The following is a 16,607-nucleotide window of genomic DNA, read 5'->3' on the forward strand; positions in this document are numbered from 1 at the left end:
TGAGAGTGAATATGGCGGGCGAGTTCTTCCCAGAGTGTCTCCTGCTCAATGTGTCTATCCGGAGCATATACAATGGTAAGTAGATAAGGCTTTAGGGAGCACAGCACGTCAAAAGTGACGTATTGTGTTCCTTCGGCCAAAAGTGCGATCGAATAATCTCGCTTCCAAAGAAGCCAGAGTTTATTTGATGGATGGCAGTAAGTATGATCCATCCCAAGTTTCCTCGTGATGGTTGGGGACTGATCCGATGTAAGCATCGGCTCTAGTAGCCCCACGATGCCTAATCTATGCCTAGTAATAAGGGTAAGTAGATGGGTTTGGGTGAGAGGGTTACCTATCCCTCTACAGTTCCAAACAAGACTTGGAATCATAAGTCTATCGGCTCGCGTGACGCACCCGAGATCGGGTGTAGTACGTGCGGCGTGAAGGTGGGGGTGATGCATGTGAACGGCGTCTCGAGCCAGGAGGGGTATCCACATCCGAGTCCTTGGAGAGGGAGATATCATCCTCCGCCCCGGTGGAATCCCGACTGCTAGTACTACTAGCACTGTCCTCCGAGCTAGTGAAAGGGGCTTGACAGTTTGTCAAGCGTTCCACTTGTTCAGAAGGAATATGCGATGGGTGGAGGGCGGGTGTGGGGGCGGGGGAAGGACGTGGAGGGTGTGGAGGGGTGAGGGAGGGGGCGGGAGCGGGTGTGGATGGTGAGGGGGCGGGAGCGGGTGCGAGGGCGGGGGGGGGGATGGCAGGGGCGAGGGCGGGAGGGGAGGGGCGGGAGCGGGTGCGGGAGGGTGGTGGGGATGGGTGCGGGGGGTGATGGAGGGGGGGGGGGGACGGATGCGGGAGCAAGGGGGGGAGAAGAAGAGGGGTTGTGTGTAGGAGTGTAGGAAGGACGTGGTGACGGGGAGGATAGCGAGGCGATAGGTGTGGCAGAAGAAGGCGTGGGGAGCGGGGCAGGTGATCGAGGAGCGGCGGTAGATCGGGTGGGGGAAGAGGTGATGCTAGCCTCGGGGGCATCGGGGACCATCAGTAGGGCGAAAGAGTTCGAGGTACGCATGTCCTTGCTGACCTCCTTACCCTTGCTAGAGGAGGGAATTCTAGTGCATGATGGGGATTTGGGGCGCTTCTAAGTACCCTTCCTCACCCACTGGGAAGTGGCAGGGGCAGGCTTAGCCACTGGGGGCTTGGTGGGCCCGCTGGGTCGTGGGGGCGGGGGTGGTGCAACAGTGGGCTGCACCGATGTAACCACAGGTCGGGAACCGGGAGGCGGTTTCGTGCGTCGCCCCTGGGTGTCGGAGATAGCGGCTGCAATATAATCATCGTAGGCCAAGGACGGGAGGTATTCCTCCTCCGTGGTGGTTTGTGTCGCCTTTTGGTGACATGTATGTAGGGTGTGTCCTAAGACAGTGCAGTGTGTGCAAAACCGCGGGAGGTTTTCATATACTACTGTCTGTCAGATCATCTCATCCCCATTCCGGATCAGTATCATGCGGTGTAGAGGGGTGAGTAGGTCGACCTCGACACATACCGGGGCATATCCAGGACGGCTAAAAAGTTGGACATCTTTGTCCGCTCGTATGAAAGTGCCGACCGTACTAGCTAGAGATTTTAAAGTCGCGGGTGTAAACAAATGTGGTTGCAGGCCAGGAAAGCCTATCCACACCGGGATGGAATGGGGAGAAACATCACGTGAGTTCCCTGACTGCTCGGTCACCCAGCGAAAGGTATGCATCGTGGAGTCCTTGATCGTCCATGTCGTACGGCTCCAAGCCCGTCGAAAGTCATCCTCCAGCTCGAAGCGAATGAGTACACTCCGGTGATTCCGTGCTCTAATGACCACCGATCCAAGGAAGTTGCCGGGTGCTGCGTATACTCTCGTGATGTCATCGATGAGCGGCCACTTCGTCGCGAACCGCCCTATCAGCGTGTAGGCAAACGGCGCTGCCATACGTGTTACCTCCTCCTTGGAGAAGGTAACCAAGCGAACACCCTCTGTGTCAATATAACCCCTAGGGGGGATCGAGTTATCATAAAGAGGGGGAAGAGTAGGCTTTGGGAGTGAGGTAGTGGGTGGTGTATGTGTGACGCCCGCCACCCTCGCTGCCCAAGTCATACTCGGGAATGATTCTATACTGTTAGTAGTGACCGGCTTGGGGGCCTCGTTCACCGGGCTAGGGTGGACATGGTCTCTCGGGTCCGGACGATGTGAATGTATGGAGGTGAATGCGGTACTATGGTTGATCAAATCACTCTGTTGGTCAACGCCGTCCGTAGTATCAAAACGAACGTCCCGCCTCAAGTTAGTCGCATTTTTGCAACGTTAACCGAGGGGTCAACAATGATCGCTTGGTTAACGTTGACCGTTTGGTCAACATTGACTGTTTGGTCAAAGTTGACCCTTTGGTCAACGTTCCCCGGTTGGTCGACGCTGACCGTTTGGTCGACGCTGACCGTTTGGTCGACGTTGACCATTGGATCGACGTTGACCGTCTGGCCGACATTGACCGAGGGGTCGACGTTCACCGTTTGGGCCTCATTGACCATTTGGTCGACATTGACTGTTTGGTCAACGTTGACCATTGGGTCGACGTTGTCCATTTTGTCAAAGTTGACCGTTTGGTCAACGTTGACCGCATGGTCAACGTTGACCGCATGGTCAACGTGGACCATGTGGTCAGTGGTGATCGAGGGGTCGGCAGGGATCGGATGGTCGGCGGCCGACCGGTTGACTCGGTGGACGTTGGCCGAGTTGACCGGTTGACTCGGTCAACGTTGGCCGAGTTGACAGGTTGACTCGGTCGACGAGGGGCCGAGTCAACTTGGTCGATTCGGTCAATGATGACCGAGTCGACTCGGTCAGGTTTGACCGAGTCGACCTGATCGACTCGGTCCCGCGTGACCTGATCGAACGAGTCGACCGGGTCATTCCCGACCAGGTCGACTCGTTGATGAGTCACCGAGTCGACCGGGTCGAGTCAGTCGTTCGCGGCTTTACTGGAACGTTGGTCGCGTGCTGAGTCATCCCAGTCGACGTGTTAAGCACGCCAGATGTGGGGCTCCGCTTGTCCCGCTGGCTTCTCGACGTGCGTGACACGTCAGGCGGCCAGCTAGGATCCGCCGCTGACTCAGCGGCCCGCATGGGATTGTGGGCCGCGCTCTTCGTTTTTTCTGATTTTTTAGGCGAACGATGAATAAAACGAAGATTTCACATGACAAAAATATACGAAATGTAAAACTGAACGTACCTTAAGATTCTTCGTCTCGAGACGAACAATTCAAGCCCGAATTTCGCACGATTTCGTGTAGTATATCGTTCAAATTTCGAAAAATAAAAATGGGAAATGAAAAATTACCTTTGTACTTCAAATTTCTCCAGAACGAGCTATACTGATCTGTTTGAGGCGATCTTTGAGTCGATTCCAATAGATTTTAGCCTTCCGAATCCAATGGGACCAGTTTCAGCTCGATCCCAGTTCAGACGAAAAAGTTATGAGCAAATCGCCGATGTCGGTAATGAAAGCAATCATATATTCTAATCGTTGGATAGCTATTGCTTTTAGCACAATACATGAACGGCTAGTTGTGACAAGTTAAACAATTTAGTCACTACCACCTATTTAATAATAAATTATAACTGTATTAAAATTCTGTCACGGAAGGAATATTCATCACGTCACTTGTCCGGGCCACCCCGTCACCGTCACAGTTAATCCGTCACCGTCACGGCCGCTCTGATTCGTCACCGTCACCATCACATCATCCGTCACGTGACCATCACGGTGACGGGTGACGTCACGGATGACTGACGACTGCCGATCCCTAGACTTTGAGAATCGCGTTGTCTTTACTCTATCTGTCATCTCGGATCTCGTCCGGGTCTCCTCTGATAGACCGATGAAGGCCCAAGACAGCCTCTCGGATCTCCACCGAGCGAGGGTGAGACCCATCGCGGGCGGCGAACCGGTGCAGCGCCCCCTCCACGCAGACCCAGCTCAGACCCGGCTGCACCCGCAGTCCCTTCTCCCTCAGCACAGTCTTCATCCTGGCAGAGCCATCGCTGAGCCCGCCCAGCGCATACGCTTGCGCCGCGAGCACGTACCCGGCCGCCCCCTCCTCCACCTCCACCAACCCCGACAGCGCCCTCTCCCCCACCTCCCAGTCGCCGGAGCTCCTGCACGCGCTCAGCACGGCGCTCCACGCCCCCGGCCCCACCACCCCGCCCTCCTCCAACGCCTCCGCGGCCCAGAAAGCCCGGCCCACGAGCCCAGCCCGCGCCAGCATGTCCACCACGCACGACCAATGCTCCGCCGACGGCTCCACTCCCCCCTTCCCGAACACGTTAGCGAACACCGTTAGCCCCTCCTCCACCATCCCCGCGTGGCTCAGCGCGGACAGCAGCGACAGCACGGTGACCGCGTTGGGCGCCACATCTCCGCTGTCCATCTCGCGGAACAGCGCCAGCGCCGCCGCCGCCCTGCCGTTGATGCCGTGGGCTCCGATCATGGCGCTCCACGTCACCACGCTCTTCGCCGGCATCCCGCGGAAGACCTTCTCGGAGGCGCCGATCTCGCCGCACTTGGCGTAGGCGTCGAGCAGCGCCGTGCCGAGCGCGACCTGCCCGGCCAGGCCGCTTCTGTGGGCCGCGCAGTGGGCCGCGCGGACGAGCTTTGGGTCAGATAAGGCGGACCCGGCCCGCGCGAGGCCCAGCAGCACCACGGAGTTGGGCCTCCACCCCGCGAGAACCATCTCGCAGAATAGGGACACGGACTGGGCCGGCTGTCCGCAGCCCAATAGACCCAATATCATCGTGCTCCACGACACGAGGTTCTTGTTCCGAGTCCCCCGGAAGAGCCTGAACGCGAGCTGTAAGAGACCGCCAAGCCGACAGTACGCCTCCAGGATCGTGTTTACCAGCGGGGCGTTGTCGTGGAGGAGGGAACGGCGGACGGCCAGGCCGTGGATGGACCGGTACTGGGCCGGGCCCAGGCCGGGGTTCTGCAGGAGGCCCACTAGAGTGACCTCGTCTACGGCGAGGCCGGACCGCTGCATGGCCCGGTACAGCGACAGGGCCTCCGCGGGCCGCTCGCACCGAACAAGCCCGGAGAGGAGGCTGTTCCACGAGACGAGGTTCTTGACCGGCAGCTCGGCGAAGACGCCGCGCGCCGAGTCCGGGTCGCCGCGCTTGGCGTACGAGTCGACGAGGGAGTTCCCGAGGAAGGTGTCGAAAAGCCCCCGGCGGAGGGCCTGCGCGTGGACCGTGCCGGCGGGGCCGTCGTCGAGCCGGGCGTAGGCCTGGAGGAGGCTGACGAGAGTGAGCCCGTCCGGCGCCGGGCCGCTCCCCCGGGCCATGGTCCGGAAGCAGTCCACCGCGGCCGCGGGGTCGTCGCCGTGGGCGAGCCCGCCGATCAGGGCGGTCCAGGAGACCGCGTCCGGGCGGGGGATTTCGTCGAACAGCCGCCGCGCGGAGCAAGCGCGGTCCGACTTGGCGTAGCCGGTGAGCAGCGAGTTCTGCAGCGGGAGGTGACCGGAGACGCCGGTCTTCACTGTCAGCCCGTGGTAGAGTTCCAACGGGCCGCCGCCGAGCTTCCAGCAGGCTTGCAAAGCGAGGACGAGGTTGCCCAGGTTGGGCCTCTCCCCGGCGGCCCAAGCCTCGGCTAAGAGCGCCAGGCCCGAGTCGGAAGCCCCCCCGGAGAGGAACCCGTGGACCGCGGCGTTCCACGTCACCGAGTCTCGGCGGGGCATGGAGAGGAAGACCCGCCAGGAGGAGTCGAGCAGGCCGCACTTGCTGTAGAAGCTGACCAGCGCGTTGGCCGTGGAGACCCTCGCCATGTGGCCGCCTTTCACGGCCCGCGCGTGGGCCGCGGCGCCGGGCCTGGCGCACGCGGCGGCGGCGCAGGCTTTGAGCAGGCGGGGGAGCGAGGCGGAGTCCATGGCGTGGGCCGGGGGGTGGGTTCATTGAGTCGTGGGGGGGGGGGGGGTGCGGTGGTTAATCGAAGGCGGCGCGACAGGCGCGGATATGGGGGTTGGCGGGGTTCACGAACCTGGACCAGTACTTGCGGAACCGGACGATGGCCAGGTCCAGCCAGGGCTTGTAGTTGCCGTTGTAGTGAACCACCGCGGCTCCCTCAATCTCCTTGATCTCCACGCCGGAGTCGTAGCCCAGGCCCAGTACGTGCCAGCTCCGGTCGAGCGGGTACGTCAGGTTGTAAAACGTGATCAGACCCGGCGGCAGAGACCCCAGCTTCCACAGCGTGCGGTCTTCATTCTGTGTAAAACAAAGGGCCACTGTAATGGATATCCACAACTGTATAGTTCCGGATCGTCCTGGACGTGGACGATGGACGAGACGGGACGAATTTCATCCATTGTACACAGTAAGTTCAGAGGACGAAGGACGGGACGGTTTTTAGTCCAACGATTAAAAAACCATCCCGTCCAATCATACCGGGACGGTTTTTCGCCCCGTCCAGGTCTCCCGGGACGAATTTGTGTCCCAAAATTTGTCCCGGACGAAAAAAACCCATTTTATATTTTTAATATAGATTTTTTAAAGTTTTTAAAGAGAAATATGGAGGAGAGAGAATGCAAATGGACATATGTACAATTATTCTGAGCGGTGTCAGTTTGCCCATGCAAACAAACACAGGGATCTTGATGCAAATTGTCATAGTGAGGCCACGTGGTGAGATCTCAACTGGCGGATGTAAAATCCGGGCGGATTTTCGTCCACATCCATCCGTCCATCGTCCGAGACCTCCGGACGGACAGGTTTTTCACCCCACGGGACGAAAATCGTCCCGTCTGGTGGTCCCCAGGACGAATTTGTGTCCCAAAATTCGTCCGTATCCTCGCACAGGACGATTGTTTCGTCCCGGGACGATAAAATAGTCCTGTCCGCGTCCCTGAACTATATTCACGAGTCAAAGTTGCATTTGTTTTTTAAAAAAAAAAATTTACCTGATCTTGCCAGTAATGGTAGATTCCGGTGATGTTCTTTCTCCGCCAGGTCTGCAGATCGAACAAGTTCATCCCGAAAGCCCAGCCGCACGCCCTCGGACTGAAGTTCTTGGAAATCAGCGGATGGGAGAAGTTGAGATACGTGTCGAACCGGTGGAAGCTCTCCTTGCAAGTCTCCACCGCACCGTTGACCAGCCCTTTCATATCCACGGACCAGAGAGGGGACAGATCCTTCTGGACGACCACGTCGTCGTCCAAGAACAGAATCTTGTCCAGCTTCGGGTAGACTTCGGGGAGATAGAAGCGGAGGTGGTTAAGCATGGAGAGATACTTGGGATTCCTGTACTTGAGATTGTCGTGGCCGTCGGAGAGAGACGACGGCCGGTCCGATTTGAAGTAGTATTCTTTGATCCGGGAAGATTCAAGCTGCCGAAGAACAGAGCAGTAGGACGCGTTCAGCCACTTGAAGGTGTCGATGTTCTCAACGCTGACGGTCACGCGCGGGGGCGCGTTGACCAAGAACCACATCCGCATGGCTGCGAAGTTCAATCCGTCGGTGACGATGTGAAACACGTGTTTCTCGGGCTGCTCGGCGTGTGATGCGGTTGAGTTGACGACGACTGATGTGGCCAGCACGTTGTCGGAGAAAATTGCGTAGTGGTAGAGGCTGCGATCTTCGAGTTTCTTGGAGTTTGGCATTTCCTTGGCCGCGTAGCCTTGAGAGTAATAATCCGTCGTCAGCCGCAGAGAGAGGCAGTGCAAAGGCTTAGGAACTGTCTTTGCAGCGAGTTGGGTCAAGAATGAGCTACGCCTTTTGACCGCGATCACGTTTTCTTCCTGGTATTGGAGCATCGCTCTTAATTTTCTTCCCACTGTTGAGCAACTGTACAGCTTGTCTTTGGCGATTAGGAGAATACTCCCCATCTTTTTCGCCTGTTCTAGAAATCTGTCCAAGATGGATAAAAATGGGTTATCTTGAGAGGCGATTCGGTGATGAGTTTGAGTATCGTGAGAGGATTACCCGGGTTTTAAGTCTGCGTCGGAATTGGCTTCTCCGATTGAGTTTCTGCTGGCCTTGATGTGTTTTAACAGAGACTTGTACAGATCGGGGTCATTTTTTGAATGGGCGATGCTGGCATACGCCTTTGCCATTATAATCTGATCCTTCATTAGTTTCAGAGTGGCGTCTGGTTTCTGGTTCTCGTACTCCCTCCGCCACACGCTGTATCTCCCCCCCAACCTCTTGTCGAGGTCTTTAGAATGGGCGACTGCCGGGGATTCTCTTCCATGCGCAGCCAGATCAGCTGCCCTCTCGATTTTCCTTGCTTCCCGTAATTTCTGCGCATGAGGATAATAATTTGTCATACCATTTTCTATTTGCCTAAGTTCCAGGATGAGGAGTGCAATCTACCAGTCGGAGATGCTTCTGTGGACTCAAATCTTGCGTCGCGTGTCCATCACCATCCTCTGAACTTCCCATAGTGGATGGCGACGACCATTTTATCTTCTGGGATTTCAAGATTAATCAACAGCGTCAAAGATAGAGTCAGCTTGAATTAGCAATAAGTACTCCAAAGTTGACTACAGAAAGACATGGTTATAAAATCGAGGACAGAAAAATAGCCACGAAAATGTCAGTTTTTATTCTGACTACACAGAATCATATTACCTCATCCTCGTCTTTCGTTTCATGCCTTACATCTGAAGAACTCTTCCAGACCCAAGAGCTAGACAAGTCCTTGGACTTTATGGTGTACATCCTGTATGCGCCGGACGTGTCCGTATATGTTGCTGTTATCACTTTATCCTGCACGATACCAGATGAAAGACGGCGGCCAGTGAGATAAATAACGAAACAAGGACTCTGGACGGCTGTGAAACTAATTTTTCTCAAGTATTTTCTGATAAAGAAAGATGACAGAATTTTGTTGTTGATCGTCGGGGAAGAAAAGGAATAATATTGAGAAAAAAATACTAAAAGCAAAGACGAAAATTTATCCCAACGGCGGGTTTGCTGTTCAGGGCAGAGTTCAGAGATGTGGAATCTAATTGTGCAGTAATACGTAATTACTGCTGTAAAAATGATCGTGCTCAAATTCCTCATCTAATCTTTAAGTGGCTCCACGTACTTCACGAGAATCACGCTAAATGTACCAGGTTCAGAGAACCAATTGATTGCAACACACTACAATTAGCCAATGAGAGATCTTGTTCCAAACGAGAGGCAAAATGCGTTGAAGGACAGAATGAACTAGCTTTTTGCAGGCATGAATTCTCAGATCAAAAGACTCAAGACGATGTAGCACATACTCCAACACGTAATTTCATCCAACATTCGACCATTTTTCTTATTGATTGGTGACTAGTGACGGAGAAGAGTTGGCGTCTATCAACAGGTCAAGCTGTCTAGCCTGAACCTTATTCTATCACTCGGGTGCGATTGTTTCATTCTCTCCATTAGAAAAGGTGGAACGGGTCTTTGTTTGTTTATCAAGCAGCGAACTCTATGGCCAAAGAAGAAGTTATAAGGATTGGCGACCCTGGTCCCATGACAAGGGCCATGTATCTAGGAGAACGGTGGTACCGGCATCTTTTTCCCCAAATTGCATCACGAAATCTGTTTACGGGTCACAATATATACCAGTGGATGTGCTATGTACAGAGCATCCACAGATAAATCTTACCTAAAATGGAGGTCTGACGAAGATATCCGTTTCCCTGGCTCTTAGATTCCATGCTTCCTGAACTGAGTCAGTCCTATATGGACTATGATTCGGTAAATGAAATATGGGATATTGTACATAAACGATTTTCCAAGCGTGAAGATGAATCCAAGATGCCCGTTCTGGTGGATAGGTCAATCTGTCTCCTCCAGGGGCAGAGGACGGTTATGGAGTATGCAAATAAGCTTGAAATTCTTCAGAAAGAAATAGATTTCTGTCTCCTTTTCAAAATAACTCCGTAGAAAGAGAATACATACTATGAGATCGACTGTACAACTAGTTTAAGGGACTACATCTGGAGTTTAGACAAATCTAGCTCAACTATTCAACCATGAAAACACAAGCTCAACTTTCAGGACACTGTAATTAAAGTCAGAAATTACATACATCAATGGTAATTTTGGGTTGACCACCAAGTTCGGGTGCTCTTCCCTCTTTTCATTCAAAAAAAAAAAAATTAAAGTCAGAAATAAAGAGCACAGAATAGGAATCACCTCTAACGTTGATCAGAAAGTTGAGGTCCAAAATACTGCCTATGTACTCAAACCTCAACAAGGAAATCTCAGTTTTTCCAAGAATCCTCATGGTCATGAACCGAACAATTCAACTCGAGGACAGAAGTTACCACATAATAACAAGGATGATGAGAAAGACCCAAGGTTCTGCTCACATTGCAAGAAACCACGTCAAACCAGGGATACGGGTTGGAATCTTCATGACCGAACTCCTCAAGCAAACAGAGGGAACCATGTTACATAAGTCCCTATGCCTACCACTGAAGAGGATCAACAGTCTGACCAATCATACCAACCCAGTGATGTGGAGAGGCTTAAGGAAGAGCTTCACCAAATTCGGACTATGCTGAAGAATCATTCTGATATAGTTGGCCACTACGTCTATGGTCCATTCTGATATGCATCAATTTCCACAAATCTATGTCATCAAACTGCACTCTGGATCTTTGATTCAGCTCCTACCGATCATATGACACTAAATACATCAGCCAGCAATCATACAGTATGAACCATGTCCTAGCAATAGAAAAGTTCAAACTGTTGATAGCAACTTACTTTCAGTTACAGGAATTGGTACTGAGGATATTACACATGTTTTGCACGCTCCAAAACTATGTCTTAGATTAATCTACGTACAAAGTTTTGCACAGATTTCATCTTATATGATAATTTTTGATGGATTGATGCATTTCTCTCTGACAAGGTCAGGGACAGACGCATAGGCTAGCTAGACACTTCTCATGTTCAATGAAGCTAAGTTTTACTCCACCAAGGTACCAGCAGGCCCTGTGCCACACTCTCTTAGAGAAGTTCAAGAGTTGGGACCCCATGTTCTTCCTCATACATTGGATTCTTTTCCTATTTCTCTATCTGACAGGTCAGAATCAGGATCTTCTTCTCAATTGGTGCAACCTATAGTAGCTTCTACATCAATAGACCTATCTTCTAACCGCAAGATTAATACTAGTGTCCAACGAGCTCCTCAGGATGGCCAATTCCCTCGACACTTCACCAAACTACAGGCTTTCCGATAAGCGTCCATCTACTGATCTCATTCATCAGGAGACAATTCCATTTCTTCTTAGTCATATCTTAACTTATCAGCACATGTTCCTTGATCATAAAACGTTTTTAATGAATCTTCCCCAGGTCAACATTCATAAGTCACTTCATGAAGCTATTGCTCATCCTCAGTGGCAGCAAGCCATGGGTGAAGAAATGGAAACACTAGATGCAAACCAGACATGGGATGTGACCTTATTTCCTAACAGAAAGAAAGCTATTGGATGTAGGTGGGTCTATGCAATTAAATATCACGCTGATGGACAACTCGAAATGTATAAAGTCAAACCAGTTGCCCAGGGATATACTCAGAAATTTGGGAGTGATTAGATGGAGACTTTTGCACCTGTTGAAAAAATGAACATTGGCTGAATGCTGATATACCTTGAAACTAACTAAAATTGGGAGTTATTTCAGTATGATGTAAAAATGTATTTTTACAAGGAATTCTTAAAATGGAAGTTTATACAAATCCTTCTCCGGATATCCTATTCTCGTTGGACAAGTCTGTCATGTCAAGAATGCCTCGACGAACTCAAATAGTCACCTAGGGCATGATTTGAACAATTGACTTCAACTATTTGAAGTACCACCAAAGTAATGGTGATCACTCTCTCTTTTATCAACATACATCACCTAAGAATTTTGTAATCTTACTGGTGTACGTTGCTGAGATTCTAATAACTGGGAATGGTTCTGCTGGGATTACTCTCCTAGGAAATCAGCTTAATGATAAATTTGATATGAAAAATCTGGGTATCCAAAAATAGATTCTTGGCATTGAAGTGGCGCATACTCAGGGTATTATTCTCTCACAGCAGAAATATATCTATGATTTTATCCATGAGTCCAGTCGTCTTCAATGTCAACCACTCTCCACTCCAATGGAACTAGACTTAAAACCAAGATAAGATGAGAATGAACCTTATACTGACGAATCAACAGCTTATACAGTGACTTAAAACTGATATTTCTCTCCCATACCTGACCTGACATTTCTTATGACATTAATGTCCCCAGTCAATTTACAACGTGACCTAAACTCTCTCAATTGCAAGCTGCACACAGTATTCTATGGTATCTTAAGGGGTTATTGGGGTTAGCCTCTTAAAATGGAAGTTTACACAGTGACTAGGTTCTTTCAATTGCATGCTGCACAAAGTATTCTCCAGTATCTTATGGAGTTATTGATATGCTGTTAACGTTCCCACAAAGGGATAATCCTCTTTCCCCAGAAGTTTACATTGATTCTGATTACACAGGCTCACTGGTTGATCTTCGATCTACTACAGAATATTGTTCCCTCCTTTGTGGCAATGTTAGCACCTATATTATTCCCTCCTTTGTGGGAACATTCACACCTATATTGTTCCCTCCTTTGTGAGAACGTTCGCACCTATATTGTTCCCTCTGTTGTGGAAACATTCTCACCTGGCATAGCAAGAAGCAAAAAGTCATTTCTCTCTCCGCCGAAGCTGAATTTTGATCACTTGTAAAAGGGATTTGCGAAGCTATTTGGATAAAGGGGATCCTTTGTGAACTTCGGCTTTCACCAGCCCAACCTATTACCCTTTATTGTGACAATAAATCGGCCACCATTTTGACCCATAATACTGTCCAATATGACCGGACTAAACACTTTGAGATTAATAATTACTTCATCAAAGAAAAACTGGACTACAAGATTTAGTGCTTCCCTAAACTGGACCCCCATTGGTTGACCCAGGTAATGTTTGACTGATTCAGTGCTTCCGCAAATTTATTTCTTTTACGGTGCCATGTTAATATTACAAACATAAAATAAATATCTTATAGATTTACACAAAAATCTATATCTCGCCATACACTGCATTCAGCCCCCGAGAGATTTGGATAGCAAAAAAATATAAGTAAACAATCCCTAAAATCGAAAAAGTTCATGAAATAAGAAAACCAAGATTTTTTAATTGCAGAGGCATGAATTTTCAATCGTATAAGCATTGAAGAAATAGAATGAATGACAACATTCATATGAACCTCTTCATCTGTACAATCTTGACATGCGTGGCGACCACGATCATCATTCTGAGTTTCTCTGGAAAATATCAACATGATTTTAAAACAATTGGATATTCTTGTCAAAAAATTTCATAAGATAAAATCAGGTCAACTTATACAGCGGTTTATGACGCATCAGATGCCGATGAAAAATTCACATTCATTCCCCACCACAATTAAAAATCTTACATTTTCTGCGCTGAAGCCACTGCACGGAAACTGTATGATACGTCGCTTTGACTTGATAAGAAAAGGCCCTGAATGTTTTGGTATGAGTTAAAGTTGTGAAAAAATAAACAAGTCCCCTAGTTGGAAATAATCAAAATAAAAATGGGAAGCATAACAAAAAATTCAACGTTAACAAAATAGATGCCTTTGAAGATGAAAAAAAAAGAAGAGATAAGCACAAATCCAATAATGTTTGAAGTTTCTTCTAAATGCTAGTAGAATTATAGCGCCGGAGGTCGCTTTAATTACTCCCACTGACACTCATTTAACTTGGCCATTACGAGACTAAATCTACACCATATATCAAGATTTTTATAATAAGCTTCAAACTCGCATGTGGGATCTTCAAGAGTAATTTTCCTTCCATTGAGAGCATACGGGACCATCCGGATGAAATATATGAAGAACAAGTAAACCAAACAGCCAGGATTTTCATACGATTGGTTCACAGAGATGAAGACACCTAAAATAATTTAGAAGTCAGGAAACATTGATGACAAGCATGAGAGAAATTTTGTAGGCTTAACCGACCACGTCTATCTAATTTTCTCAATGAAACTTTTCTTCCATCAAGAGAGTGATTTTAGGAGCAAAAGGACGACATTGGTCACGAACAAGCAAACCCAACATCCATGTCTTCGAAGTGACAGATACCGTTTTCATATCATAAATTGATGTCAGGATAGGTTGACGAAGAGAATATGAGAAGTCCTTTGTTTTGGGGAAAATATATTTTGGGTGTGAGATTTAAGTTATATATAAAATCATTAACCAAGTTGATCGATGCAAATTCTTTGTGAGCTAATCATACCCCTTCGTGCACTTACCGTTAACTGCTCGAAGGCGTTTCGAACATAGAAAAGTCTCTCATACCAAAGCCTATAATTTTTTTCGGCTAAACAATATGATACGAATCTTCCTAAAGTTTACAAGAGACGAAATAAATCGATATTGACTATTACAGACAACAGTTATGACAGTTATTCACAGAAATCGTTGGAATCTTATTGGGTATCAAAACAGCTCAACAACACAACTGAAGTACCTGAAGAAGCACATGCAATTGAGGCATCCTTTCATGAAGAATCCAAGGGTGGCATCCAACAGACACCACCCTTGGATATGTTCGAAGAAGCAAATGAAGAATAACTGCTTAAATTGTGTAGTATAAATATGTGTAAGATATCTATGTATGAATTAGGAAAAGAAACTCTCAAGAAGAAGTGGGAGAATTTCCTAAGGCTCTTAAGATATCCTTAAGAGAGTGGGGGGGCGAGCCTTCACCTTGTGAGTTAACTTTGTAATTACTGTCTTGTATACTTGTAACAAGAGAGATAATATATTGTTGTATCTACTTGTTCTATTCTGAGATTGTTCATCGGAGAAGACTGTATCACAATACTAGCTTTCTGGCACTGTTCCTTGTTTAAGGCTAAATGCTCTTATACTCACCATCTGCATGGTCCCCGAAAAGAGAAATGCTAATTAAAATGGGTTGACGGCGACATCATTAACACTCACTAGTCTATCCAAGATTCAAAGAAGGAAGATCTTAATACAACCAAAGTAGCGTCCCCCATTTGAAACACATCCTATTACATTTGATTGAAAATTCTATCCTGAAGAGAAGCCATACAGTTCTGGTGAGTCGTCTCAAAAACTTGGATTGCATCAGCAGGACGTAAAACGTATTTAGAAGAATTTAGGTTCCACTGAATTGAATTGCCGAGGTATTTATGAAATAGGTAAACATCATGGTCTCCCCCTCGGGAGGATCATAAACGGGAAATCTTCCCCAGCAACTTGTTCCAAGAAGAGCATCTAACAAAAATAGGATGACGCGAAACAGAAATGGGCCAGATCAACGAGAAGCCCAACGGTGCTAGGGATCCAACTCAAAAACTCGGATCGCACCAGCACAGTCTTCAACAAGCAGGACTCAAAACTTCAGGAGACGAATAAAGATTCTAATAAATTGAATAAGTGAGATACATCGGAAAGAGGCAAATTTCAAATTCTTCCCATCGGGAGGATCATACACGGAAATATCCATAGAAATCAGTTCAAACAAGAGTACTTAACATAATTGGTTGATGCAAAAACAGAAAACGACTAGATCAACGAGAGACAAGATCCGGAAAAGGCACCGAACCTAGGCAAAAATTAATCATAGAACTAAATCCAGATAGGCCAAAAGAAAGATTATCGTCAGAAACAAACCGACCAGCAAGAGCAGAATCTCTCCTATTCTGATCTCCATCAAAACCAGATGCTCCTTGTCGGAGCTCGCGGGAAGCGACCGATTCGCGCGACAACTAAGTCAGCTCTGTCCCGACTTCCTGTCTCTTCAGCGCGATATCAGCACATCCGAATTAAAGGTCTATTCAATGGACGGCCAGGATTGTCCGCCAGGATCGGAGACCATCGTCTTTTAAATTCCTACATTCGGTTTTTTCCCGCGCTATTCATAACGGCTGTTCATTAAGTCTCGAGCCAAATCATAAGTTTCACCATCCTAAACGCACTGAACCCTTCAAATCAAGAAGATCAAGGAGAAAGAGGATATGGAAAGAGTGAAGAAAGAGAAGGTAGAACAGTGGAAAGAGAACTAGCCAGTGGCCTTTAGAATTGTTGTTATTCTGCACAATTATGGTTACATAGTATTTAAAGGGTAGTTTGTGATAAGTAATAATAGAAAATTACCTAATTTAATATCTATCATTATACCTGTCCTTCTATGTTCAATCCTATCTCTCTATATTTTACCCTATTTAGTTGAGTATAAGGTACTTGTTGATTTCGTACTAGTCTAATCCTATTGCCCAGAATAGAGCTTAAGTGTTGAGTTGAACTCCTATTCGATCCTATACTCCCCTTGAAGCTCATCAGCAGCGGCTGTGATGTAGAGCTTGTCCATGAGTCTAGTGAACTGAGACTTGGAGAGTGGTTCGTGAGAGCATTGGTTAACTACTGTTCACTGTCAGTGAAGTTGATCCAAAGTGTCTTGGCGGCTACTTGTTCTCAATCGAAGCAAACATTAATTTCTATGTGCTTCATTCTCGCACCAAACACTACATTTTCTGCCAGA

At 48.3% G+C, this 16,607-nt stretch overlaps 2 protein-coding genes across 2 annotated transcripts; both read right to left on the reverse strand.

The window, feature by feature from the left end:
* Positions 1-3,846: 3,846 nt before the first annotated feature.
* On the reverse strand, positions 3,847-5,928 carry LOC144716376 (pentatricopeptide repeat-containing protein At2g17210-like). Its single transcript, XM_078591494.1, has one exon. The coding sequence runs from the start codon at positions 5,926-5,928 to the stop codon at positions 3,847-3,849; it is 2,082 nt and encodes a 693-aa protein (XP_078447620.1).
* Positions 5,929-5,983: 55 nt separating this feature from the next.
* Positions 5,984-15,862, reverse strand: LOC144716992 (putative galacturonosyltransferase 3). Its single transcript, XM_078592296.1, has 8 exons — positions 15,744-15,862; positions 13,481-13,548; positions 13,271-13,328; positions 8,624-8,761; positions 8,366-8,461; positions 7,976-8,292; positions 6,955-7,900; positions 5,984-6,262 (listed from the first exon to the last, which is right to left on the reverse strand). Exons 1-8 carry the CDS (start codon positions 15,777-15,779, stop codon positions 5,984-5,986), a joined length of 1,938 nt encoding a protein of 645 aa, XP_078448422.1. The 5' UTR covers positions 15,780-15,862.
* Positions 15,863-16,607: the final 745 nt, after the last annotated feature.

Source organism: Wolffia australiana, chromosome 2 (assembly GCF_029677425.1).
Source record: "Wolffia australiana isolate 7733 chromosome 2, ASM2967742v1".
NCBI lineage: Eukaryota > Viridiplantae > Streptophyta > Magnoliopsida > Alismatales > Araceae > Wolffia > Wolffia australiana.